General features: G+C 50.4%; 2 protein-coding genes and 1 pseudogene across 10 annotated transcripts in view; all 3 read left to right on the top strand.

The window, feature by feature from the left end:
- Positions 1-27,622, top strand: part of LOC101523895 (patr class I histocompatibility antigen, A-2 alpha chain-like) — a 426,293-nt gene that overhangs the window by 124,292 nt on the left and 274,379 nt on the right. For 2 of the 9 annotated variants that reach the window (XM_058666545.1, XM_058666525.1), the window contains exons 7-8: positions 20,983-21,029; positions 21,253-21,286. The exons of 1 other annotated variant lie outside the window; for it this stretch is intronic. In XM_058666545.1, the coding sequence (XP_058522528.1) occupies positions 20,983-21,026 (44 nt within the window). In that variant the 3' untranslated portion in view covers positions 21,027-21,029; positions 21,253-21,286. Of the gene's footprint in view, positions 1-18,633; positions 18,854-19,071; positions 19,348-19,933; positions 20,210-20,297; positions 20,426-20,801; positions 20,835-20,982; positions 21,030-21,252; positions 21,287-21,463; positions 21,493-23,018; positions 23,060-27,622 lie in introns of those variants that run through there. 6 more of the 9 variants (XM_058666478.1, XM_058666485.1, XM_058666518.1 and 3 more) reach the window with 6 other exon arrangements.
- On the top strand, positions 2,647-4,473 carry LOC131480697 (monocyte to macrophage differentiation factor-like). Its single transcript, XM_058666634.1, is given in 3 exon segments — positions 2,647-2,757; positions 2,865-3,054; positions 3,057-4,473. Coding segments are annotated over 3 exon segments (714 nt in total). The 5' UTR covers positions 2,647-2,649; the 3' UTR covers positions 3,473-4,473.
- On the top strand, positions 12,214-12,497 carry LOC131479919 (ATP synthase subunit f, mitochondrial-like; annotated as a pseudogene).

Genomic DNA, 27,622 nt, shown 5'->3' with positions numbered 1-27,622 from the left:
CTGCATCTGGGGAAACACAGCCCTGCTGCTGGGCATAGAGGCCACAGCTCACACCCTGGCCTGACATTGGCCCCGGGCCTGCACCAGGACTGCTGTCCCCACTGCCTCTGATTTTTACATTAGAGATGTTGCTGACAGCCGGGGGGTGGGGGAGGTGCCGATTTTACAGCTCTGAGGTGTGACAGAAATGCTTCTATTGGGGAACGACATGGTGTCCCAGTGGCTAAATCCTCACCTTACACACACTGGGATCTCATAGGGTCTGGTTCATGTTCTAGCTGCTCCACTTCCCAGCCAGCTCCCTGATTGCGTCCTAGAAAAGCAGAGGAGGACAGCCCAAAGCCTTGGGACTCTGCATCTGAGTGGCAGACTAAGAGAAAACTCCTGGCTCCCAGCTCCACATCAGCTCAGCTATGGCCATTGTGGCCACTTGGGGAGTGAACCGGCTGATGGAAGATATTTCTCTCTGATTCTCCTTTCTTTGCTGTAAAATCTGGCTTTCCAATAAAAATAGATAGCTATGTTTTTAAAAATGATAAATGAGACCTCACTGCTAATTCCAGAGAAGCACAAAGGGTCATAAGAGACTGACTACTCTACTACTCTGCTTCTAATCCAGCTCCCTGCTAGTGGCCTGAGAATGTAGTAGAAGATGGCACAAGTACTTGTGTGCTTCGCCCTCATGAGAGACGCAGAATGTATTCTGGGCTTCTGGCTTTAGCTCGGCCCAGCCCTCATGTTGTAGCCATTTGTGGAGTGAGCCAGTGGTTGGAAGATCTCTGTGTCCGGTCTCTCTCTCTCTCTCTCTCTCTCTCTCTCTCTCTCTCTCTCTCTCTCTGATTCTGCCTTTCAAATAAATAAAATACATCATAATAAAGAAACTACCATGGTACTATGTACTAACAAATTAGAAATCCACTAAGTGTCAATCAAAAATAAAATTAGGGCAGCCATTTGGCACCAACAGTTAGAACGACACTGGCTAAAACTGCACCCCACGTTGCAGTACTCGGCACTCAGTCCAACTTCCTGCTAGAGGCAGCACTGGGTTCAATCACTGGCCACCCACAGGTGAAAACAAAACTGAAATTTGAGCTCCTGGCTTTGCCTGGTCTGGCTGTGGATACTGCATTTGGGAAGTAAACCAGCATTTAGAAGTTCTGTCTCCATTTGTCTACATTGTCTGTCTCTCTCTATTTTCCTCTCTCTTCATCCATTAACTTTGCAATAATAAAAGAAGCTTAGGGGCCCGATGCAGTGGCCTAGTGGCTCACTTTGAACTCCTCACCTTGAACCCCCCAGGATCCCATATGGGCTCTGGTTCTAATCCCGGCAGCTCCACTTCCCATCCAGCTCCCTGCCCGTTGCCTGGAAAGCAGTTGAGGACAGCCCAAAGATTTGGGACCTTGCACCCACGTGGGAGACCTGGAGGAGGTTCCTGGCTCCTGGCTTCGGATCGGGGCAGCATCAGCCATTGTGGTCACCTGGGGAGTGAATCATCGGATGGAAGATCTTCCTCTCTGTCTCTCCTCCTCTTTGTATATCTGACTTTGCAATAAACATAAATTAATAAAAAATCTTTTAAAAATTTTTTAGATAAAAAAGCTTAATTAGTCTAAATAAGAAAACAATTAAGGACCCAATGTGATAGCCTAGTGGCTAAATCCTTGCCTTGCAATCACCAGGATCCCATATGGGTGCTGGTTCTGACCCAGCTGCTCCAATTCCCATTCAGCTCCCTGCTTGTGGCCTAAGAAACCAGTAGAGGATGGCCCAAATCCTTGGAAGCCTCGACCCTGCACCCACTTGGGAGATGCAGAAGAAGCTCCTGGCTCCTGGCTTCAACTCAGACCAGCTCCAAGTGTTGTGGCCACTTGGGGAGTGAACCAGCAGATGAAGGTCTTTCTGTCTCTCCTTCTTCTCTCTTTATATGACTTTCTAAAAAATAAAATAAGTCTTTTTTAAAAATACAAAAATAAAATAAAAAGTTTAAATGAAGCAACTACTAACCCAAGGGAGAAAAGTATCAGAATCACATTTTCCTGAACTTTGTAATCCAATCAAATTACACAACCATCAGAGAAATATCGGATGAAAAAACTAGCTTCTACATTTGCTAAGAGAACATGAGGATCATTTACTTAGCACCTGACAACCCCAGCCCCACCTGCCCCACATTGCAGGCACCACTTCCTCCTGAAGCCAGAGGAGGCTGAATGCACTTTGCTCTCCTGGAGTTATGACTGAGCTGACACATGAGGCCCCTGGAAAGATTCACTCAGCAGCTGGTCTTTGCTTCACTCTCTTCACTTGTTGTCAGGGCTAGACTCTCATCCCTGAAAATGCTTGCTACAGCCTCTAAACACTTGCACTAGTGGAGGAGCCGGGGAGGCGGGAGGCTCCGGGGCAGTTTAAGCGGCCTCCCTCCCGCCCGCCCCCAAGCCACCCGGTCTGGCCCCGGTCCTCTCGACCACCACCACTCTCCCCTCTTTACCCCACACCCGGCCTGGCCCACTCCGGCCTTGCGCAGTTGAGGGCTCTGCCTGGCACACAGGCCGCCTCCGGAGCAGCTGAAGCCCATGAGGGCCCTGCGCCTGGCCGCCGCTGCTGACGAGACGGAGCTCCCGGTCCGGAAGGAGTGGAGGATCAATGTGGTTCAACAATCGATTCCAGCAGTACATGAACCATCGAGCCCCAGCCAATGGCCGCTACAAACCAACTTGTTATGAACATGCTGCTAACTGCTACACACATGCAGTCATCAGGGACTGTGTGAACCTGGGGAACAATTGGAGTGTTCTGACCTATCGTCAACTCTTTTCTGGAATTCTCTTCTCCATGAAGAAAAAGATTAAGATCCCCAGTTCCTCATTGTTCCGGCCATCGTGGGCAGTGCCCTCCTGCATCGGCTGTCGGAGGACTGCTGGGAAAAGATAACCGCACGGATTTACGGCATGGGCCTCTGCGCCCTCTTCATTGTTTCTACAGTATTTCACATTGTGTCATGGAAAAAGAGCCACCTAAGAACAGTGGAGCACTGCTTGCACATGTGTGACGAATGGTCATCTGTTTCTTCATTGCTGCTTCTTATGCTCCATGGTTAAACCTGCGGGAACTCGGACCACTGGCATCTCACATGCGTTGGTTTATCTGGCTCATGGCAGCTGGAGGAACAATTTATGTATTCCTCTACCACAAAAAGTACAAGTTGGTTGAACTCTTTTTCTATCTCATAATGGGATTTTCTCCAGCCTTGGTGGTGACATCAATGACTAACACCGATGGACTTCACGAACTTGCCTGTGGGGGCTTAATTTATTGCTTGGGAGTTGTGTTCTTCAAGAACGATGGCATCATTCCATTTGCCCATGCCATCTGGCACCTGTTTGTGGCCACAGCAGCTGCGGTGCATTATTACGCAATTTGGAAATACCTTTACCGAAGTCCTACAGACTTTATGCGACACTTATGACCAGTGTGTAGTAGGTCTCCAAGCCAGTGTTAACTCAGTGATGGCACTTGGGATTGGGTGAGCGCTGAAAATTGCACAGGGAGAGGAGAAACAAGATAACTGCACTGACTTTAAGTATTTTGAATATAATTACTGTGAAAAGTATATAGAAGCTGTGATCTGGAATCTTCCCCCTCACGGCAAACAGTAGTGGATTAATCCCCCATTCCATTCCACTATCACGGAGAACTCTGAACAGACTTGGCCAACTGATGTTTACAAACCTGAATTTTGTATTTTAACTTTACAGATTTTTCTACATGGTTTTTCTAAATTACTAGGTCAGGTTGTCAAAGTCAGTGCAATACCCAATGTTTCCTTTTTAAGAAAAAAACAGTTTCTCTCTATCAGTTTCCCATTTGCTGCACAAAGAATCATGGGTGGAACTGACACTACTTTTACCATGTTTCATCTTGGAATAACATGGTTCTTTTTTAAATAGAAACTTTTAGTTTTTTGTAAATTTTTAAAAGCTGTTTCATTGAAGCGCATCTTTGCGGTTCCTCATTCATGTTGTAAATTTTTGCAGCAGTCAACATTCCACAAACAAACAAACATTATACCTCTTTGGATACTTTCATTAAGTGTGGAGAAATTGCCAATTTTACAAACTGCAGTTTTCCACACTTTTCTGCCAACCTCTGACTCTGAATTCAGTGCTGCTTTGGACCACACACTTGACCTAGAGTTTGGTTTACCAGTGATGAAAAAGTATTTTGATATTGTTAACTTTTTCAAAAGATCCAGCTTTTCTCAATGCCTTTGCTGTGTTGTCTTCAGGGTCTCTTACAAGAAGTGGATGCTCTTTATATTATGGTAGTGTTGTTGAGTTGGCCGTTGGCTGACAGCTCTTGACGAGCATTATGTGTTAACACTGAATGGCTGCTTTGTGGGTTTGGTGCCCAACAGTCAGGCCATTGTCATGTAGCTTTACATGCATAGTTTGATACTCATTTTAAATTGTGGAACTAGATGATAAGTTGACATTTCTGCTTTTCCATTGCACCTCCTAATAGAATGTGTTTTTTTTAATAGAAAAATATTTAAAACATTGTGTGGTTAGTAGAAATGTGTGTGTATATAGTCCACGAGTTATATCCTGCCTCAGTGGAGTGTTATTTATATATTCTTTTGGATTTTCCCAAAGTGTCTTAGATTAAGATTACTTTGTTGATTAATCTTTCTTTCAGTATTTTTAATAAATGAAATAACCTTGCCTTTAGGTTGGGTGCTGATCTAGCCTGTTTTCTAAGAATGGGGTTGAGCAATGGAATTGTCAGTTTGATGATGAAGCAGATTAACTGAAATTTTGTACTGATGTAGCATTAAAACGAGGTTTATTTTGTGTGTATATATATATATCCAGAACTCTCTAATTTGGTGAATTATACAGGAACGAGGAATGTATGAATGGATACTTGCTAATGAATTTAGGCACGGTACCCTGCGACAACATTAACCAGACCACCCCTATCTGCATGTTTCTGAACATCTGAATGCCTGTTCTGTAACTGTGTATATATTATTGTTAATATATTAACTTTTGTGGATTCATCTGAAGTCTGCTCAAAAGCAACACTGTCAAAACCACTAAAACATGTGTGAAAATTGTGCTGTAGATTAGAATAAAATTGTCACTTGGATTTGTTCCACTGTTTCTAAATTAAATGACTGTGAAAATTAAAAAAAAAAAAAAAAAACACCTGCACTCCTCACAGATGGCTGGGACAAAGGACAACAGATGGACAAGCAGCAGACACACTGCCCAGGCTGGGAAGGAGTGAACAGAGGGATAAGGCTTTGAGAGCTCCCACCTTCACTGAGGAACCTAGGAGCCCACAGGCTCCCCAGGGATAAATGAACACTCCAAACCTGGGGACCTGGGGCTGCAACCACTGGCTGAGCTGGAGGCTCTGTCTGTTACAAGAAACTGATCCTGGTCAACAGTGCCAGGTCAGCATAATGAGGACATGTCTGAGGACAAACCAAAAGAAAGGTTTTCAGACATCAGCAAAGCTCCTAAAAAGTGAGGACATAGCAGGAGCAACAAAGTTGGGTTGCTTCATTTGAAAGCAGCAAAGGTTGTGTATGACATGGGAATCTGTCCCAGGAGGAGGACGTTTGATTAACAAGCAGCTGGGTAAGCTCCTGCATGTGAAGCCGACATCCCAGAGCAGAGAGCTGGTTCACATTCTGGCTGCTCTGCTTCTGATCCAGCTCCTTGCTGCAGTGCCTGGGAAAGCAGCAGAAGACGGCCCAAGTGCTTGGGCTCCTGACAGCTATGTGGGAGACGTGGCTGGAGTTCTGAGTTCCTGGAATCAGTTTGGACCAACCCCAGCTTTTATATCCATTTTGAGAGTGAACAGTAAATGGAAGAACACACTCTCTCTCCCTCTCTCTTCTCTCTCTCTCTCTCTCTCTCTCTCTCTCTGACACACACACACACACACACACACACACACACATTCCCCCTGTCTCTATCTCACTTTCCTTGTCTCTCTGTCACTCTTCTCTCAAATAAATTACAATGAGAAGCAGAACTGTAGCAGAATCACGTTCATCTTTCTTATCCCTTCCTCCAATGGTGACACCTAAGCCTGTGACTAACCAGAGTTTCTACTCACACAGATCACCCACACGCACTGGGAGCTCACACAGCCTGGGAGAGTGGCTGAGCTCCAGCTGCAGGTGTGACACCTATGAATTTTAACCCACTGCATTACAAGCTTGGCACCATTTTGTATTTTTCTTTTTAAGATTTTTAATAAGCATTTATCTTATTTTTAAAGGCAAATTTACAACCAGAATAGGGCAGATGGAGAGATACCTTCACTCACTAGTTCACTCACCAAGGGGCCACAGTGAACAGAGCTGAGCCGACTTAAAACCAGGAGCCAGGAATTTCTTCACGGTCTCCAATGTGGGTACGTGGCCCAAGGACTTGGACCATCCTCTGCTGTTTCCCCAGACCATAGCAGGGAGCTGGATTGGAAATGCAGTAGCAGAAATAAGTATCAGTGTCCACATGGAATCCTGGAATTGCAGTCAACAACTTTACCCAAAGTAACACAATGACTTCATCATTTTTGTTCAATTAGGAGATAGGTCTCAGGATATTGTTGATGAGACCACGGCATTGGGACCATCAGGCCCCTCTCTGCAGATGGTAGGCTGCCTCAAGTGAAACCAGGGGACACAAGAGTAGACACCATGGCCAGCCAGCTTGGATTTCACTTGGCATGGCCTCGTGGCGCCACCTGCTGGTCATATGGGACATACGCACTCACAAACCGCCGGGGAGAGAACCAATGTTCCAGGGAGCTTCTTATCCCCTCAGGATCTCTCACTCTTCTCAAAACTCAGATCCAGTCCTTGCGGGGAGGATGCTGATGACACAAGAGCACTAGTATCAGCCCCTTTCTCAGTCCTGGCTCCTCCACCGCACCTCAATCCACATGAAATCCTGCAATTTTGTCACCACAAAGCAAGGAGCAGAGGGCCTCAGGGTGGAGGACCAGATCCAAGAGCCGCCCCCACATGTCCACAGGGATCAGCCCTGTCCTCTAGGCCCACACAGTCACACTCGCTCCTTCTGCTGAGACCCCACTTGCCCCCCCCCCCACAGGCCATGTCCATCCTGCTGCCCAGCCCCGCACTGCACTCAGCCTCCTCTCCATCCCAAGGCCTGAGCCAGCCCCTCCTACCTGCACAGCACACCAGGAGGCCAAGGGCACAACAGGCCCAGAGCAGCAACCCTGGACAGCCTGAGCTGGCCCTGCCCTGCCTGGAAAGACCCAAGCCAAGGAGGTCCTAGGCCCTTGCCCTGTCCAGCTCCCAGACTGCAAGGTGTCCTCCTGCCCCTGCAGACAGCTGCTCCCACAGGATGCCACGAGCTGAAACTCCATGTCTGCCTGACCCCATCCTAGCACAGACACAGCCAGGCCACAGCCCTCAGTGCATCCTCTTCCAAGTGGCAACTCAGGGTTCTGAGACTCTGGCCCAGAGCATGCCTGCCTCTGCCTCTGCCTGCCCTCCATGCCCTCAGCTGGCCTCTGCCATGGCCACCCTCACCACAGGCACCCTCCTGGACAGGGATCTCCATGTTGAGTTCCTGATCCATTTGTTCCCCTCCCAGCCCTGGGGAGGGAGCACATCCTAGAGGACTATACGCTGAGAAGGGGTCCTTGTAAAGGCCACCAGCACTAGAACAGGAATCCTGAGCAATCTTGAGGCCATGGAGAGGACAGCAGCCACCTCATACCTGCCTTTCCCTGCCGCGGGTGTCACCTGAACAGGGTCTCCTGGCTGTGACACAGCAACCGTGTCCTTCCATGGTGCCCAGGACACAGGGGCTGCCTGACCATGAAGCTGGGTCATAAAAGAGAGGCAGGTCATGCTGCAGGAAGGGTCCCACACAGAGCTCCAGCCCCATGGCCCTGACCTGCACCCAGGCTGTGCCCCAGGCTGGGTCTGCACTGGCACACACACACCCTAGGAACTCCCCGTCCCTCTCCCTCAGGCAGCTTCCTATGGAGGCAATCACAAGGATTGTCCCTGATGCCAGCCCTGACCACCTAGAGGCCAGGAACAGGCTCAGCCAGGCCCAGGACGGTGGGGAGGACAGACAGATGGCCTGACACACAGGATGGGGGCAGAGCATGGCCACAAAGGTGCTGCTGTCACTCCTGTCCCTCAGCCCAACCCCCAGGGGCCCTGGCACCACCCTCACTTTGCCTGCACTGAGCCTGTGAGAAGAGACAGGCTCCTGCTCCGTTAACAGAAACCCCAACTTTCATCCCCCGTCCCACGTGGGACCCTCCTCCCTGTGCAGGAGGAAGTGCCAGGAGACCCACCTGCCAGATAGTACCTCACCACCTCCCCAGCCAGGGAGACCCTATAAAAGGCTCCCCTTTGGCCTCTGGAGGTGACTTCCTGTGGCAGATCACACAGGGAGAACTGGTGGCCACCAGAGCAGGAGCAGCAAGGGACCCAGGCAGCCAGGCACTCAGTGTGGGAAAACAAAGCCTCCCTGTGCACATGGCACCTGCCCAGGCCCACCCCGTCCAGAGCTGCCCTGAGGCTCCACAGCACATGACACATAAGGTGAGCACCTGCTGCCTGCCACAGCACCCTCTCAGCAGCTGGTTCCCTGCTCCCTGCCAGGAGATCCCTGGTGGAAGCCCGCACTTGAAGGTCCTCCTCCCATCGAACAAGGCATCCTGAGCCAACAGGGATAGGGCCAGAGGCAGGGGAGGCCAGGGCGATGTTCCCAGATAGCAATCACTGGCCCAGCACATCAGGTTAAGTTCTTGGCTGGTGCTGCTGCCAAGGACAGGGCAGGGTGGTGTGAGGAAGGACACGCCCCCTCTGCTTTGGGGAGGTGGGACTGGGTGGGACAGAGCTCCTCTCCCCACCCTCACCCCCCACCCCAGAAATCATGATGCTGGCCAAGTGAGCACAGGCTCAGACCCCAGTTGTGACCTTGGGCAGCTGAGTCCCTGAGGGCCCTGCATCAGCATGACAATCACAGTAGCACCCATGACACTGGCACAGGCCAGGATTCTAAACCAAGCTGGGGCATTCCCAAGGAGCCATGCCCAATATGTGATCACACTAGGAAGAGCAGGCATCTCCCTAGTAGAGCACAGAGCTAGCCATGCACCTGGCCAGGGATGTCCTGCTCTGGACACCATGCGACTCCCAGGGCTATGGAGTCCACACAGCCAGATTGTGAGCCAAGGCCGCTCAAGCCTCCTATGCCCTCGGCCTCAATTCTGGGGAATAGGAGAAGAGAAATCCTCAAAGGCCCAGCTGTTTCACAGCCCTGGTTCCCAGCCCATACTGACTGCTCCCTTCTTCCCGGCCACAGAGAAGCTTCACCCACAGGGGACCTCCCTGGCCCACTAAGACTCCCATCCGCCAACCACCCACAATACCAGAGAACGCGTCTCTCACATGAGTATTCCTCAACTGCATGAGAAATCAGGGGAAGGGAAAATGTAGCCAGAGCTCCAAGCAAGACAGAGGCACCACGTTTGTTGGACAAGTGCAGCAAAGACTCCCACAGGCCTTGGGTCTGAAGGAGGAGAAAGATTGGGAGGGAAAAGCTGATGCTCCGCTGTGTGCTCTGTCATTCACACACACACCTGCCCAGGCCTGGGGTAGCCGGTGTCCCTAAGAACAGAGGGAAGCCTCCTGGTGTCCACACCCAACTTCACAAAGACCCACACATGCCCAGTGTGCAGTTCCCACAGCTAAGGACAGTGGCCAAGAGCCTGAAGTCCCTCTTTCCTCAACCTGATCCATGGCCCGCCCCATGGGGACACGAAGCTGAGGTCTCTTGGGCTCTCCCCAGAAGCAGCAACTAAGGGAGAAATCAGAGAGCACACATGGCTTCTGCACCCAGCACACAGAGCCTGGGCTCCACAAGGCCACGCTGCCTGCTCTGAGGGTCACCTGACGGGCCTGTGGGCACTGGAGGAAGCTATCGTGACCACGCTGAGCCTCCAGGACTAGCTCATTGCTCACAATCACCTCCCTCCAGCAGTGTCTGTAGGTCCCTGGCTCTCATCCCTACATCCCAGCAGGTTCTTCCAATGAAGGCAAGTTTACCCAACACCCTCCACTGAGTGATAAGGCTATCCCACTGCCCTGTCCTGAGGGATGAAGCATCTGGTCCCTCCTGGTCTCTGTGGGAAAGCCGCCTTGTGCTGGAGGGGCCACTGCACAGGCTGCTCCCTCTGCTGGGACTGTGTTGCCCCTGATGCCCCAGGGACAGTTCCACCTGGGAGTCTCTGCTCACCCCTCAGCCTGCAGAAACCTGGAAGCCCTGCCCACAGCCAGCCCCCAGACTCTTACCACACTTCTCTGTATACGGATCACCACCCACAGCATTGCGTAATGGACCTGCTCATTTTTTTTCTTCATTACTTGATCCAGTTCATGTGAAAGTTTAATGGACAGGCACATGTTGTTTGCCAAGCACTCAGAATGGGGCCTACATGGTGGAGACCCCCAGTGAGTATCTGATGAATGAATGAATTCCCACAGGCACTGCAAGCATATACAGGTTGCCATCGACAATTGGGGGATTCTAGCCCAGTGCAAATGCTAGTGGATAATTTAACATTAGATAGAAGTAGCAAATGGTCACTAATACAAAAGCAGCCTGCTCTCCTGGCCACAGGGACCTTCTCCCTTTTAACACAGCTCCCCGCCCTGCCATGCTCTCTCTCCTCTAGCTTCTCCCTTCTCTGTTGCCTTCAGCACTGCAGAACAACTCCAGGGAAACTACGGATTCTCCTTCCTGCTGGACAGGGTGAGTCCGTCCTCTTTCCCTGACCTGTTCAGAGCAATCCGCCTGGGCACGTGTCTTCATCACTCAGAGGAGCCTGTGCAGAACACCTTGGGATTTCTCCAGAACAGAAGCTTCAGGCTGGGAGCCAACACAGCCCTCTCTCAGCTGGGGTTGAGCAGAGAGGGCTGCAGGAAGTAGCACCTGCCTCTGCTGCTCACTCCCAGATACCACATCCGGGACCCAGCCCCAGACAGCGACCTCCTGCAGGAGACTAACACTGGCTGCTGCTTCCTGCTGTGCTTACTCGATCCTCTATTTGTTCCGAAGTAGCCACATCCTTGTGAAATACATTTTGTACAAAGACACACCCACAGCAGGGAAGGACACTGTCATCAGTGAGCAGCGCTGGGAGAACCAGACCCCAGAGGGGACACTGAGTGTGGAGCTGCAGCCGCTCCTGAGCACCTCCATGTGGACTGAAGACATCAGTGACACACCGGCAGCTGGAGCTCAGCAGAAGGTTGTGGAGAGGGACACATTCTGGCAGGGACTGGGGCACAGACTTCTCCCATAAGACCTCAAACCCAGAGGTGATGGTGGAAATAGACCCAGGGGCTACATCCACATGAGCAGCTCCTACAGCAGAGGAAACAGACCAGAGAGCCAAGGGACGGCGTCCCCTCCGGGAAAGTGTCTGCACAGCCCACATCAGGCCAAAGGCTCATGGCCAAACATCCACAGGACTCAACAACCAGAACTTCACTAATACAAGGACAAAGGACTGGCTTGGATGTTCCTCAGAGAAGACACACGGATGGCCAAAAGACACACAAAAAGTGCTCAAGGTGGGGCACTTGGACACACTATAATGTGCCCTGGTGCTCCGACCAGCAGAGCCAGTAACGTCATCTGACAGGAGACCAGTAATGGTTGAAGTCTCCTTTAGTACTTTCACTTCTCCTTACATACCCTTCGCCAACCGGTCCAAGTCCTTTAGCCAAGCAAGTGGATACAGCTGAGTCCAATTAATCTAAGTGTTTCAGCCTGTGCTTCTGCTGTAACCACAAGCCCAGTTTCTGTTCCTGCTCAGTTTAATGAACCCTAATTCACTCCTTAGCCCACAACATCCTGGGGGTGGCAGGTGATGACTCAAGCCTTGTGTCTGTGTCTCCCACAGAAAGACCTGAATCAAGTTCATGGCTTCTGACTTTGGCCTAGCCCAGGTCCAGCTGCTAAAAGCAAGAGGGGAAGTAACCAGAAGATAGACCTCTTTCCTCTCTCTGTGTGTGTGCGCGTGTGTTTAATATATATATATATATATTTAATATGTATCTAGTTTTCATAATAAAATTTTAACATATAATACTTGAAAGAAATGACATTGAGGGAACACCAGGACTCCAAGATGGAATCGGTCATGCCACTGAAGGAGAAGAAACTTATGGATGTCAGACTCACAGAGCTGCCGAGCTGGATACTGAGGCATCAGTGGAGCATTTCATAAAAGGCTACCACCGGTGTTATACCAAGTACATCAACGTAAAGAGGACGAGCATCGCCGGCATGAACATGGTGCTGGCAGGCTACGTGCTTTTCAGCCACTGCCTTTCATACAAGGAACTCCAACATGAATGGCAGCACAAGTACCACTGGAGAGGCCAATGCGGAGGGCGCGCCCTGTGTTCCTGACTTGAGCTTTACAGGCTCATCTCCCTCTGTGAGGAACTCCATATTTCATACTGTAACAGATCTAGCGCCCAATAAAAGATGATGGGAGAAAAATTACAGCATTGACTTGTTAAAACCACTGCTGTGGCTCCACAGACCACCACTACTTTTAGAAACAACAATGTCGGTGACAATCAACACACTGGAATAGAGTAAGGACATGTTTAAATGGATGGAGAAGTATTACCCAGTGTGAAGCAGAGAGGCCACATTACAGGAAATAGGAGAAGACAGAACAACAGCGGGGGGGTACCTAAAGAAGGACAGACACAGGAAAGCAGCGGACACAATGGTGTGGCGTTGCAGTGACCAATACCCCAGCAACAGCCAGAACTCCACCAGCAACGAGGTGGGAGGGGATGTTCACCGGGAGCTCAGAGGGTGAAGCCAGACAAAGAACTACTCATCCTGCTGGTCTGTTCTGTTTGAACAGGAGCAGAGACAGAGTGGCAGGTTCCAGACAGGCAGTGCGGGAACAGGATGGATTTCACAGCCTAGTCCGCCCCCTAGAGACAAGTATGTCATCATTCTGTTTAAGGAGGCAAAGGCTAGGGAAAGGACTGAGCTTAGGCTGAACTCCTTTCTAGCTCTGTGAACTGCAAAAACATGGTATCCTACAGGTTCCACCCAAGATAGGTGCGGGTAGCCTTCAGACCTGATGACCAACAGACCAACACCTCTAGTAGTGGCACATCAAGTACCATTTTGTATGGTGTGGGAAAGAATGCAGGGACAACAATGAGCTGCGGGTACGCTGAGCTCAGTAAGAACTCACTGAGTTCAGTGCATTGCACTAGTCCCACATGGAACCTAATTCTGACTTCGGCATCATATAGGTCAAAATAGATCCACGTGGCCTCAAACCTAATGGCCAATAGATTCCAGCAAGATTATCACCAACAGCAACTTAGCTATATAGGATTCCTTGTGTCTCCCTAATCCTGGGACCTACTCATGGGAAGTTGGAGAAAGGCCACACAGACAACAGTGCAGCTTCAGCAGGAAATCACAGGAGGTAGAGAGTGGTGAGAGAGGAGCTGGGGTAATGGAGACCATGGTGGAAATCTAACATAAGAACCCAGACCTGGAACTCGCTGGAAGGAGTGGTAAGAGTGGTAAGAGTGGTAAGATTGCAAACAAAGAGCTGTGCACCAACTGCAATAAGTAAAATCGAACTGTAGACCTGTGGGTGACACAACTTAGAAACCTGACCCAAGGAGAAGAATCTGATAACCACAAGTACAATGACCAAGAGCAAAAGAAGAGACAAACGCACAGTGAATATTACTGAAGACTTCCCTGCAAAGGAGCAAAATCCTTTGCCAATCTCTGAGTTCACTGAGGAAGACATCGAGAAAGTGGGGGATACAGAATGCAAAGTACTTGTTGTAAAACTTCTTATCAACAACATAAAGCAGGCATTCAAGGAAATCAAGGAATATGTCACAAAGGAAATGAATCAAATGAAAGCTCATTTATTAGAAATGAAAAATACAGTGGAGCAAATTAAAAGTACAATGGAATGGAGCAGGTGGATAGGAGGAGGCTTGTATCCCAACCCTGGGGACTCCCGGATCCTCACCAAGGACCATCAGTATGGGCACCAAGGACTACATCCTGGCTGCCAAGGAGACCACGGGGAATTGGAATGCCTTCGGAGGCCAAGAACTCTGAGGTCATCCACCCCCGTTTGGATCTATCACATGGCATGGAAGAAGCCCAAACCCTTCCTTGCAGGGTCCAAGGTCATCGGAATAGTAAGCTTCCTTCAGGACTAGGGAGAGGAGCTTTCTCTGGTCCTCACTTAGTTCCAACTTTGGATCCCCACCCCATCTTGCAATGACCATCAGGGTTGTTCCAGAGCTCTCCACCCCAAAACACACACACACACACACACAAATTGGAATAGACAGAGAACAACAAGGAAAGCTTGGAACCAGACAACAAACGGTCAGCGTGGATTCACACATGCCTTACTAGGTAGGACACAAAGATTAGTTACTCCTCACTAAGGTATTGAAGATTTCTCTGCACACCCCTCCTAATACTGTTCTGCACCTCAAGTGTTGACATATGCCTTGTTAGAGTTATAAGCCAGTTTAGACTATCCTAAAATCTGCCAAGTTCAGCAAAATTAAGCTTCAACACTATAAACTGCTGAATGCTAAAATGCAAATAGACATGAGACAGCTGAATAGTACCCTATAGCCATTTTAAGGTGTATAGCAGCCGGTTCTGTGTATAAACCAAAATTGAAATGTCAATGAAGTAGTCACAGGATGTGGTTAAGAACTTGCATTTCAAGCTGGGGCCCGACACCGTGGCCTAGCGGCTAAAGTTCTCGCCTTGAAAGCCCCGGGATCCCATATGGGCTCCGGTTCTAATCCCAGCAGCTCCACTTCCCATCCAACTCCCTGCTTGTGGCCTGGGAAAGCAGTCAAGGACGGCCCAATGCATTGGGACCCTGCACCCGCGTGGGAGACCTGGAAGAGGTTCCAGGTTCCCAGCTTCGGATCGGCGTGCATCGGCCCGCTGCGGCTCACTTGGGGAGTGAATCATCGGATGGAAGATCATCCTCTCTGTCTCTCCTCCTCTCTGTATATCAGGCTGTAATAAAAAAATGAATAAATCTTTAAAAAAAACTTGCATTTTTTTAACATATTGGTTACTCAATACCATGTCAATTAATTCCATAATGTTGTAAATTGATGTTGATGTTATGTTGTGGCTTTTAATTGAACAGGATGATATTCTGCCAGCTCTGCTTTCAGACCAGAGATGGTCTCGCCAAGAAACCGCTGAATTTATCTGGACAATAGATGCTGGACTCTGCTTGCAATGAAAGAATCTTGACTGAATTTGAACTGTAATACTGCAACAAGGTGGAGGAATCCACCATGGGGGGGGGGGGGAGGGTATGAGGAGGGGTTGGGGGAATCCCAGGGTCTACGAGACAGTGTCACATGATGCAATTTAATCAATAAAAAATAATTTTTTTAAAAAGTACAATAGAGAGTCTCCAAATTAGAATGAAGGAGGCAGAAGAAAGAATCTCAAAATTAAAAGGTATTTCCTGTCACCAGCGGAAACAAACCAAAAGCTGGAAGCAGAGCTGGGTCTGGCTAAAAAAAAGTATTGAAGAATTGAAACACATTATGAAAAAGCCAAATATAAAAGTTATGGGACTCACAGAAGGTGCAGAAAGAGATGCTGGGTTTAAAGGTGTATTCAATTAAATAAAAAGGGAAAATTTCCCTAATCTAGAGAAAGAATTGGGAAACAATATTCAGGAGGGGCAGAGACCTCCCAACAGGGTTGACAAAAAACAATCTTTACCACAACACATGATAATCAAGCTCTCTTCAATCGAACATAAGGAAAAGATCCTTAAATGTGCACATGAAAAAAATCAACTGATTGCCAATTAAACTCACAGGAAACTCTACAGGCCAGAAAAGAATGGAGTAACATATTTTAGATTCTAAAAGCAAAATTGTTGGCCCAGGATAATGTACCCAACAAAACTTTCCTTTGTCTTTGAAAATGAAATAAAGTTCTTCCACAGTCAAAACAAGTTAAAGGATCTGCCTCTTCCAAACCTGTCCTACAAATGATACTCAAAGAAGTTCTCTTGACAGAGAAAAGGAATAGCGCTCACCAAAACCAAGGGCAAATGTGAAGAAAACCCCAGTAAAATAACAACAGAAGACTAAATCAATGAACAACCCATTGCTAACATGACAGAACCAAATTACCACCTATTTGTATTAACCCTGAATGTGAATGGATTAAACCCATCAATCAAATGTCAGATTAGTAGACTGGGTTAAAAAATAAAACCCATCTACTTGTTGCCTACAGGAGACACATTCCACCAACGGAGATCGGCGGAAATATTATCTCATGGATTTTGATTTTTTTTTCATTAGTTTCATCTCTTCAAAACATTTTCTTCTAAATTTTTCAGTGACTCATAGATTATACGGTAGAATCATTTTCTTCAAGAAAGTTCTTGATTTTTTGTTTATTCAGCGACATAGTAGTCATTCAGTAGCATGTTATTTAACTTCATGGTGTTGCTAATTTCTTTTTTTCTTCCCGTTGTTGTAGAAAAAGAAACAAGGGGCCCGGCACCGTGGCCTAGCACCTAAAGTCCTCGCCTTGAACGCCCCGGGATCCCATATGGGCGCAGGTTCTAATCCCGGCAGCTCCACTTCCCATCCAGCTCCCTGCTTGTGGCCTGGGAAAGCAGTCGAGGACGGCCCAATGCATTGGGACCCTGCACCCGCGTGGGAGACCTGGAAGAGGTTCCAGGTTCCCGGCTTCGGATCGGCGCGCATCGGCCCGTTGCGGCTCACTTGGGGAGTGAATCATCGAACGGAAGATCTTCCTCTCTGTCTCTCCTCCTCTGTGTATATCTGGCTGTAATAAAATGAATAAATCTTTGAAAAAAAAAAAGAAACAAGGATGTCAGAACTAATTCGAAGCAGTTGACATGTGGAAAGAAGCAACAGTTCTCCACGTAAAAAAATCAGACCTCAGAGATGCCCAGTGACAGATCCAGAATCCACATTATAAGATTTATTTCTAATATTCAAATGACAAAATGACCTACTAATCTGAGGAAGAGGAGAATAGCAATAGGATATCAATTCTGCAGCTTGATGGATGGTTATAAAAAGGTGAGAGAAAAGGGCCCAGTTTGTGCAGTGGGTAAAGCCTCTGCCTGTGATGCTGGTATCCTATTCAGGTGCTACTTGGTGTCCCAGATCCTCTGCTTCTGATCCAGCTCCCTGCTAATGCACCTAGGAAGGCAGTGGGAGATGACCCAGGTGCTTGGGCTGCTGCATTCATATGGGAGACCTGGAGGAAGCTGCTGGCTCCTAGTACCAGACCTACCCTGCTCCAGCCACTGCAGCTCTTTGCAAGGGTGGCAGCAAATGTACAATGGATCTCTCCTACCCTCCTCTCCTACTTTCTGACTCATCTCCTCTCTCTCTATAACTCTGTCTTTCAAATAAAGAGGTCTTACTCAAAATGAATAATATCATGTGCAGCATAATGTATAGAACTGAAAGACATTTATGCTAAACAAATTCACACATGGAGAGACAGATGTCTCCTGTTCTCCCTTTTATGTGGACGCTAAAGAAGCAAACAGGGCCAGCACTGTAGGGTAGCAGGTTGAGCTGACAACACCCATCTCATATGGGCACGGCTCTGGGTCCAAACTGCTCCATTTCTTGTCTAGCTTCCTGCTGTGTTGTGGAAAGTAATGGAAGATGCCCAAGTGCTTGGATCCCTGTCACCCACGGGGGAGAGCTGGATGAAGGCTCAGGCTCCTGACTCTGGCCTGGTCAGTGTCAGCCTGTGCAGCTCTCACTCCCCCTCTCTCCCCATCTCTCCCTCTCTCCCTTCCTCCTCCTGGCACCAGCTCTGGAACAGCCATCTGCCTTGGCACACACAGCCCTGAGGAAAGGACCTTAGGCCTCTTCCACCCGCCAGCCACCAGAGGGCGCCACAATGAAGCCCTGCCTGCCCTGCCCTGCCCAGCCTCAGATGGGGCAGCCCTGGCTCTCAGCTCCACTGGGACAGTCTGAGCAGAAGCCTCAGTCAAACTCCCGGGTTCCTGATGTCACACACCATGGGCAGGGCAGGTAGGCGGCAAAAGTCGGGTCGAACCAATCAACGCCACCCGGATATAAAGTGGGCGTGGAGGTTCCCAGAAAAGTCTCTTTAGTTGTCCAGCATGGGGTCCACGGCGCCCCGGAGCCTCCTCCTGCTGCTCGCGCTGGGCCTGTTCCTGACCGAGACCCTGGAGCGTGAGTGCGGGTCGGGAGGGGAGCGCGCGGAGAGGACGCAGGACTCTGGGGAGCCGCCTATCCACCGCCCCGGCAGACCTCCCCACTTCTACCTATCCCCCATCGCCTCACCCAGTCCCTTCTCCACTGACCCTTTACTGTTTAGCAACACCAAGGACCCTGCCTTCCCTACTGCCCCAGCGAACTTGGACCCCAGCGTACCACTCCATCCCCTCTCTCCCCCAGGCTCCCACTCACTGATATATTTTCTCACCGGCGTGTCCCAGCCCGGCCTCGGGGAGCCCCATTTCATGGCTGTGGGCTACGTGGACGACACGCAGCTCGTGCACTTCGACAGCGACGCCGAGAACCCACGGGCAGAACCTCGGGCGCTGTGGATGCAGCAGGTGGAGCAGGTGTACTTGCACAGGCACACACAGAGGGGTAAACAGCAGACGCAGATTAACATTGTGGACCTGAACAACCTGCGTGGCTACTACAACCAGAGCAAGGCCGGTGAGTGACACGACCCCTCCCCACGTGCGCCCAGGTCACTCCGGGTCCCCGGGACGAGGTCCCCCCACGCCTAGACTGCGCGCCCCAGGGAGACCCACAACAGGAGGAGCCCGCGGGACACGCCCGGGTTTCGGTTTCGGTTTCGACTGAAATCCCCGCGGGTGGGTGAGGGCAGGGGCGGAGCAGCGTGGCCAGGGTTGACAATGGACTGGGGACAGGTTCTCACATCCTCCAGAAGATGTATGGCTGCGAGGTCGGGGCGGACGGGCGCCTCCTCCGCGGGTACTGGCAGTGGGCCTACGATAACAAGGACTACATTGTCCTGAATGAGGACCTGCTCACCTGGACAGCGGCTGACACGGCAGCTCAGATCAGCAAGCGCAAGTGGGAGGCTGACGGTGATGCAGAGGACTTCAGGGCCTACCTGGAGGGGGAGTGCTTAGAGTTGTTAACCAGATTCCTGGAGTTGGGGAAGGAGACACTACAGCGCACAGGTGTGTGGTTCTGGTAGGGGCTTCCCTCCCCCACCTCCCCTAGGGTTGGGGCTGAGGCTGTGGAGGAGGGGAGGAAAGTGAGGCCCAGGACTGTGTCCACCTCTCCTCATGGCCACAGCAGGGATGTCCTCCTGGGTTTTGGGGCCAGAGACAGAGAACCGCCCTTCCCTTAGTGCAGAAGGACCTGGGTTGTACAGGCATAAATGATTCTGACAAGAATCCTCTTGGTGCCCTGAACTCCCACAGGGTCCTCTGAGCTGTGATCCCTACCAGGCCTGTCCCCAACCTCAAGCCAGTGCACTGGGGGGATACATTCCAGGGTTTCTCAGTCTCTCTGCCTCCACTCAGAACAAAACCAAATCCCTTTCACCCCGTCAGAGACCTGGGGCCTCCCAGTCTGAACCATACCTGATTCTACATCTTTGCAGACAACAGATGATCCCATTGTCTTTATCCAGGCCAGGTCTGGGCCTGCACTGCTCCCCCATCTCTGTCCTCCTGTCCACTCTCAGGATGGACACTGAGTGCAGCTTTGGTGTCTGATGGAAAAACATGAAAGGCATGAATTGTCCAAATCTTCCCTCAGACCCACCCACAGCACATGTGACCCACCACCCAGTCTCTGACCAGAAGGCCACCCTGAGGTGCTGGGCCCTGGGCTTCTACCCCAAGGACATCACACTCACCTGGCACCGAGATGGGGAGGACCTGACCCAGGACATGGAGCTGGTGGAGACCAGGCCTTCAGGGGATGGAACTTTCCAGAAGTGGGCAGCTGTGCTGGTGCCTTCTGGAGAGGAGCAGAAATACACATGCCACGTGGAGCATGAGGGGCTGCCTGAGACCCTCACCCTGAGATGGGGTAAGGAGGGCAAGAAGGGGTACAGCCTTCAGCAGGGGTGGATCTGAGACCTGGGGTCAGAGCCTGTCACCCTTTCTTCCCCTCTCAGAGCCTCCTCAGCCCACTGTGCCCATGTGGGGAGTCATCGCTGGCCTGGTCCTCCTGGCAGCTGTGCTCATTGGAGCTGTGGTCACTGTTGTGATGATGAAGAGGAAGCGCTCAGGTAGGTCAGGGTGAGGGCTGGGTCTGAGTCTCCTGTCCCCCAGGGAGAAGGTCTGCCACAACATTCCTGGGAAGCACCATGCAGAGACGCCTGCACCCCCAGCTGGGCCCTGGGTGCTCACACTGGCTCTGGTGTGAAGCACAAGTGAAAGTGGAGAACACTCCACGGGGATAACTCTGCTCACAGGGACCTAAGTTCCAGCAGTCCCAGGTCAGGGGAAGGTCCCAGCTGAGGACATACCTCCAGGAGAGGCACCTCCTGACCCTTTCCTGGTTCTGTAGCCATAGTTCTGGAATCTTCTCTGAGATGACCCAGTCCTCTGTACTTCCTATGAGCAGGTCCTCAGGCCCTGCCTTCTCCCTGTTTCTCACTAGATGTTTTCTCTCACAGGTGGGGAAGCAGCGAGCTACACTAGGGCTGCAGGTAAGCACTGGGGTGTGTTTGGGTGTGGGGGAGTCCCCAAGACCCTTGCCACAGTCAGATGTCCATGGAGAAGCTGCCCTGCCCACCTGTAGCTCCTCCCTCAGCCACACCTCCAGGGCTCTCACCAAGTCCTGATTGGTTCTCCCAGGTGGAGACAGTGCCCAGGGCTCTGACTGCTCTCTCACAGCTTGAAAGGTGAGACCTGAAGGGCCTGGAGCAGGAGAGGTGGTGGGTCTGAGGGGAAACAAAGGGACTGGGGGATTCCTTGCATTTGCACATTTTCATATTGTGCTGTGCCTTTCACGTCCCCATGTTCAGTGACCTGAATTTGTACCTTGCTTCTGTAGTGTGAGATCATTGTCTTATTTGGGACAGACTTTCTGAAGGCCCCATCTTGGTGCCTTCCCTTCCTGCACAGGCATCTGAGTGTGTTCCTGTGGGCACAGTGTGAGGTGGGAGCCTGGCCCTCCCAGCCCAGTGCAGGTGCCTCTGTCCCTGTCTCAAGTCAGCTGCACCTGCTACAGTTTTGTCCTCACCTGTGTAAATCTGAACAGCAATTCATTTTTTCCAATTCCAATCACAAGGGCTTGATAAGAAAATTAAAACAGAAAATTCCAAAAATTTTGCAGAGCAAATAAACTGAAGCACCAAGAACCTTCCAGAAGCCATATGGTTGCTATGTTGAGTCAGCTGCAGGTAGGACAAGAGAGGCTGTGATGCCCTGGGTGAGAACAGGGTTGTGTCTATACACTGCTCAGCCCATCAGGTTTTGTTGTGGTCACTGCAAACCCGGCTCAGTGCCTCAGGGTCCTGGTCTCTCCGGTAGGATGTGCCCATCAACACCTGCCATCACACGACTCAGCTGTGGCCAGGCTGCCCTGTCTCATGGACCCAAACAGTGGAGGCTGCACGAGGCCAGGACAGTCAAAACTCACACTTGGATCAGCCCAGGGCTCCCATCTTCCTGTGTCCATTTTGTTCCTTAGTGTTGTTGGCTGACTAATTGCACCTGCTCTTCCTGTGTGTGAGCTCTGGTGGCCTTCAGGTCTGTGTGTGCAGGAGGCAGTGTGGGAGGGAGGGAGGCAGGAGGGCAGAGGACACTTGTGAGAAAGCACAGGCCATGGGGACACCAGCAGGAGAGGACGCCGCTCTGCAGCGGCCACAGGCAACCTCTGTCTCAGGCGCCACTAATGAACCACAGGGTCTGGAAGGGGCAGGTGCAACAAGCTCATCACTCAACCCACCTTGCTGTGGGCCAGACCCAGTGTTGGGCAAGGTGGTCCAGAGTGGGTGTGAGGGCTGGGGCAGCTGGCTGTCTCACCACCGTGGTCAGTGTGCACTGCACTGAGGAGGTGACCCTGAGGAAAGTTGGGAGGACACAGTGAGTCACCAGCAAAGGTGTCTGGGCAGGTGCTGTGCTGGAAGGGGATGGCCAGTGCAAATGCCCTGGGCAGGAGCTAGGCTGCACACAGAGCAGGGAACTGTCAGGAAGGCTGGGTCGAGGCACCACTGTCCAGCAGGCCTCGCACACGCTGGAAAACTCAGCCCTGGCTCTGAGTGAGGTGGGAGCCACGAGACAGCTCCAAGCAGAGGAAGGACGTGTGCACCTTCTCCTGTCCAGGGACCACCCTGGCTGCTGCGTCAGGACGGGGCTGAGAGACTGGAGACAAAGCTCTAGGGGCTCTTGCCATTTCCAGGCAGGGATGCCAGTTACTATGGTGGTTTTGGGCATGGGCAGGGTGAGAGAAATGAGGTTCTGGATCCTTCTGCAGCACTTCCTGTGGACTGCATCCGGGGAAAGAGGAGGAGGCAAGGAGGACACCCCTGCAAATGGTCATTTGAGCACCCCTGGGCCCTGGGCCACACACAGTGAGTGGCCGCTCTGGCAGAGACTTGGGTGCAGGCAGCCCAGCTTGGAGTGGTTTCACTTAGGATCTTCCAGGCACAAAATGTGGGAACCAGAGGCACCCAGTTCTGAGCCACATCTCCCTCCTGACCTCTGACTGTCCTGGGGCTGCTGTGCTGGGCAGGACTGTATCAAGGTGCTGGGTGGATAAGGAATCCCAAGTCCGGGTCAGCTGTATGATATCCAGAGAGACCCCACCCTCACTGGACACCTTCCTGTTTAGCTGGGATGTCAGGGGGGAGGGGCAGTCACTGCAGTCTCAGCTTGTGATGTTTCAGTTTCCAGTGTTCACATCCGGACATAGCTACAGTGAACAACAAGGCACCTGCTTCCTTAAGAGCGCCCACGATCAACCCCGCTGTAACTTACACTGGAACCTTGGACCTGTGAACTGAGAGCACTTCGAGATGGGGAAGGGGTCAGACAATTGTTTTTACTTATTCGAAAATTTTTGCATCTTTATGAAAAGGAGTGTGAAAAGGAGATCCCCCATCCCCTGGCTCACTCCCCAAATGCCCACACAGCTGGGGACAGGACAAGCCAAAGCCTAGAGCACAGAACTCAGTCCAGGTGCATAATCGACTACCTCAAAAGGCCTGCACTGGGCAGACGCTGGGCCAGATGTGGAACCAGGACTCAGAGCACTGAGATGGGATCAGGTGTCCCAAGCTGCATTTCCACTCCTGTACAGAGTGCCCATGCCTACGTCCGTGGTTTTCCACCAAGGAGGAAATAAAGGACACAGGTGGTCAGTGATGACACAGGACACTGGAGACACAAGGTGTCCACTCAGCCAGGGGTTAGCCCAGGGAGAAGGTCTAGGAAGAGGCTCACAGCTGAACACACGGAACCTCCCTGGATCCTGCTGCCTCACATGGTGCCCCACACAGATTTCACTCCTTGAAGCCCACTGTGAAATCCAGGAGTTACAAATTCACCCTGCACCTGGCTTGGTGCTGAAGGCACAGGAAATACAGAGAACCTGGTTGAGGCTGCACAGCCATGAGCAGAATCCATGCCCTCGGGCCCGGCACCGTGGCCTAGCGGCTAAAGTCCTCACCTTGAACGCGCCCCGGGATCCCATATGGGCACCGGTTCTTATCCCGGCAGCTCCACTTCCCATCCAGCTCCCTGCTTGAAGCCTGGGAAAGCAGTCGAGGACAGCCCAGTGCTTTGGGACCATGCACCCGCGTGGGAGACCCAGAAGAGGTTCCTTGTTCCCAGCAACGGATCGGCACAGCACCAGCCTGTTGCGGCTCACTTGGAGAGTGAATCATCGGATGGAACATCTTCCTCTCTGTCTCTCCTCCTCTCTGTATATCTGACTTGGTAATAAAATAAATAAATCTTTAAAAAAAAAAAAAAAGAATCCATGCCCTCACCCTGGCTGGTCCCAGCTGGGAACCACAGCCCTGCTGCTGGGCACAGAGGGCACAGCTCACACGCTTGACCCTGACCCTGGCCTTGGGCCTGCACTAGGACTGCTGTCTGTGCTGACATCCTGGGCGTCCTGCATTTAGCACCTCTGAGGTGTGATGGAAATGCTTCTGTTGGCTCCAGACGAGACAAGGTTCACTTCCTGGCTCCCTCAGAATTCCTCTCTCCAGGCAGGTCTCTAATCTCTGACACCAACAAGCAGTCCTGCCCTGAATCCTGGCAGGGACACCTGCAGTTAGTGTCCAACCCACAGGTGCCAGGACCATCCTTGACACTGCCCTCACCTCCGTGGCCAGCTCCCCTCAACTCCCACCTTGGTTACCTGCTCTTCTGACCATTGTGGCTACAATGTTGAGGTTTTGCACAGTGTTCCTCCCAGGTTGGATCATGCTCTGTAAAAACTCCCAGTCCCCAGGCAGATATTGTACTTCCTGTAACATCTACACCAAGGTCACAGAGGAGCAGCCAGATGAGCACAAGGTCTACAAGGATCCTGGTGTCAGGGCCTCTGTGTCCGTGGAGTTGGGCTGCAGCCCCTCCCAACAGCTGACTGCATGGCCAGTCCAGGGGGTCTTCCCAAACCTTCCTTACAGGTGTCCTTGGAGCTTTCCTTACAGAGTCCTTCTTGTCAGAGTTTATGTTTGTCTGTTTGGGAGATGAAGACTAACAGACCCATGAGAGGCTCCCAGGAAGAAGTGAGGACAGTTTTGTCTCCCTCATGTGCCATTAGAATGGCCTCATCCACGGAAAACCAAAAGTAATAGGGGAAATCTGAAAGAACTTACAACACTGAACAAACAAGAGAATAAATATTTAGGACAAGAAGTAAAGGGTACAGACATTAACAGGAAAAGGTTGTTTTTATTTTAGGGCAGTAGACAAACTCAGAAAATCCCAGCTCTGATTTCCTCAGGCTTTTAGCTACAGCGATGAGACAGGAGCCCAGAATCCTTCCTGCGGGGCTCTGATAGGAGACGCTACTGCTCCCTCAGAAACTGGGAAACCTGAACTTCACATCTCTGAGACACATGACAACATGTGCTTCAGCCCCTGTGTGAATCAGGTCTTCCCATTCACAATAGATATAACAAGTGAAATACCTTGGGGTAAATTTCGCCAAGGACGTGAAAGATCTCTACAGTGAAAGTCACACAACTTCAATGAAAGAACATGAGACACAAACAATGGGGAAAATCTTCCAAGATTCTGAATGAGAAGAATTAATATGATCAAAATGTCCACGATGCCCCCAAGCAATTCACAGGTTCAATGTGATATCAGTAAAAATACCAAGGTCATTGTTCGCAGAGAAACAAGAACAATCCAAACTCCAGATTAGCAGGAGGAGAGAGATCAGAATCAGAGCAAACATAAATGAAAGTGAAATGAAGGAAAATGTGAAAAGTAAACAAAAATATAGGTTTTGTTTTACAAAAGTAAAATAGACAAACATTTAGCCAGACTAGCCAAAAAAAAAAAAAAAGCTTTTAAAAAAAACTCAGATAAGTAGAATTAGAAATTAAAATGGAAACATTACTGGTCCAGCACATTGGCTTAACTGGCTGATCCTCAATCCCCAAGCACCTCATCCCATATGGACACTGGTTCGTGTTCCCAATATTCCACCTCCCCCCTCAGTCCCTGCTTGTGCCTGGCAGAGCAGGGGAGAATGACCCAAAAGCCTGAAAACCTGCACCTTAGTGCGAGACTAAGCTCTTGGTTCCTGGCTCCACATCAGCTCAGCTACGGCCAGTGCACCATTTAGTGAGTGAACCAGATGATGGAAGATATAGATCTCTGATTCTCTTTTTTCTCTTGTACAATCTGGCTTTCTAATAAAAAAATAAATAAGCCTTAACAAACAGGAAGGAGAACATGGCGCACCTAGTGGCTAAAGTCCTGACCTTGCAAACACCAGGATCCCGTGTGGACAACGGTTCATGTTTCAGCTGCGCAACTTCCCATCCAGCTCCCTGCCTGTGGCCTGGTAATTCAGCAGAGAATGGCCGAAAGCATTGGGCCCTTGCACCAACATGCAGACACAGAAGAAACGTTTGGCTCCTGGCTTTGGTTCAGCTCAGTTCTAGCCATTGCTGCCACTTGAGGAGTGAACCAGCTGATGGAAGATATTTCTCTCAGTCTCTCTGTAAATCTCACTTTACAATAAAAATAAATAAATCTTTAAAAAAAAGAAAAAGGGAGATTTTACTACTAATTCTATACAAACACAAAGGGTCTACAGAAACTGCTGTAGGGGTCTCCCTTTTGGGCACTGATTCAAATTCTTCAAGTCTGACAGCTCCACTTCAACCAAGCTCCCTGCTGATGGCCTGGGGAAGCACCAGAAGATGGCTCAAGTACTTGTGTTCATTCACTCAGCACATATCTTAGGCTCCTGGCTTAGCCTGGCCCAGCCCTGGCTGTTGCAGCCATTTATGGAGTGAACCAGTGGATGGAAGATCTTTGTGTCCTGTGTCCTGCTCTCTCTACAACTCTGCCCTTCTGAAATAAAGCAAGCAAGGAAAGAAGGAAGGAAGAAAGGAGAAAAGGAAGGAAGGAAGAGAGAGAGAAAGAAGAAGATATTACCATGAAAAGAAATAAATACTAACAAATTCTATGTGTTAATCAAAAATAAAATCAGGGGCAACCTTTGGGAACCAACAGTTATGCTGACACTGTTAAAGCTGCATCCCACATTGCAGTGCTCAGCATCCAGTCCAGTGTCCTGCTAATGCACACCCTGGAGGAAGCACATGGTCCTTCAAGCACTGGACCACCCACAGGGGAGACCAAGATGGAGGGTTGGACTCAGAATTCAGTGAGGTCCAGCCCTGGCTACTGCATTTGGGGAGTGAACCAGCACATAGAGGATCTCTCTCCATTTGCCTGCCTCTGTCTTTCTCTCTGGGACTTTTCAGTGATAGAAGGTTAATTCGTTTAGGATAAAAATAAAACTTTGAAATGAAGCAACTATTAATCAAGGAGGAAAAACTCTCAGAATCAGATTTTTCAGATATTTTAATCCAATAAAACTGAAAAAAACGGAGAAATGCGTGATGAAAAAGTGAGTTTCTACATTTGCTGAGACCATGGGGTTATTTACTGACCCACCTATCAACTGCAGCCTCACGCCCCCAGCTCTCAGGCAGCCACAGGGTCAGTGGTTGACGTCACAAGCACCACTCTCTGATGCCAGAGGAGACCAAGGGATTTTGCTCCCCTGGAATTGTGGCTGAGCTGACACATGAGACCCATGGTAAGATTCACTCAGCAACTGCTCTTTGCTTCCCTCCCTTCACTCTTGGTCAGGCCTGGACTCATCTCCATGACAATGCTGGTCACAGCATCTAAACACCTGCACTCCTCACAGATGGCTGGGACAAAGGACAACAGATGGGCAAGCAGCAGACAGACTGCCCAGGCTGGGAAGGAGTGAACAGAGGGA

The sequence above is a fragment of the Ochotona princeps genome, chromosome 1 (assembly GCF_030435755.1).
Source record: "Ochotona princeps isolate mOchPri1 chromosome 1, mOchPri1.hap1, whole genome shotgun sequence".
NCBI lineage: Eukaryota > Metazoa > Chordata > Mammalia > Lagomorpha > Ochotonidae > Ochotona > Ochotona princeps.
This window is presented reverse-complemented; position numbering and strand designations above follow the sequence as displayed.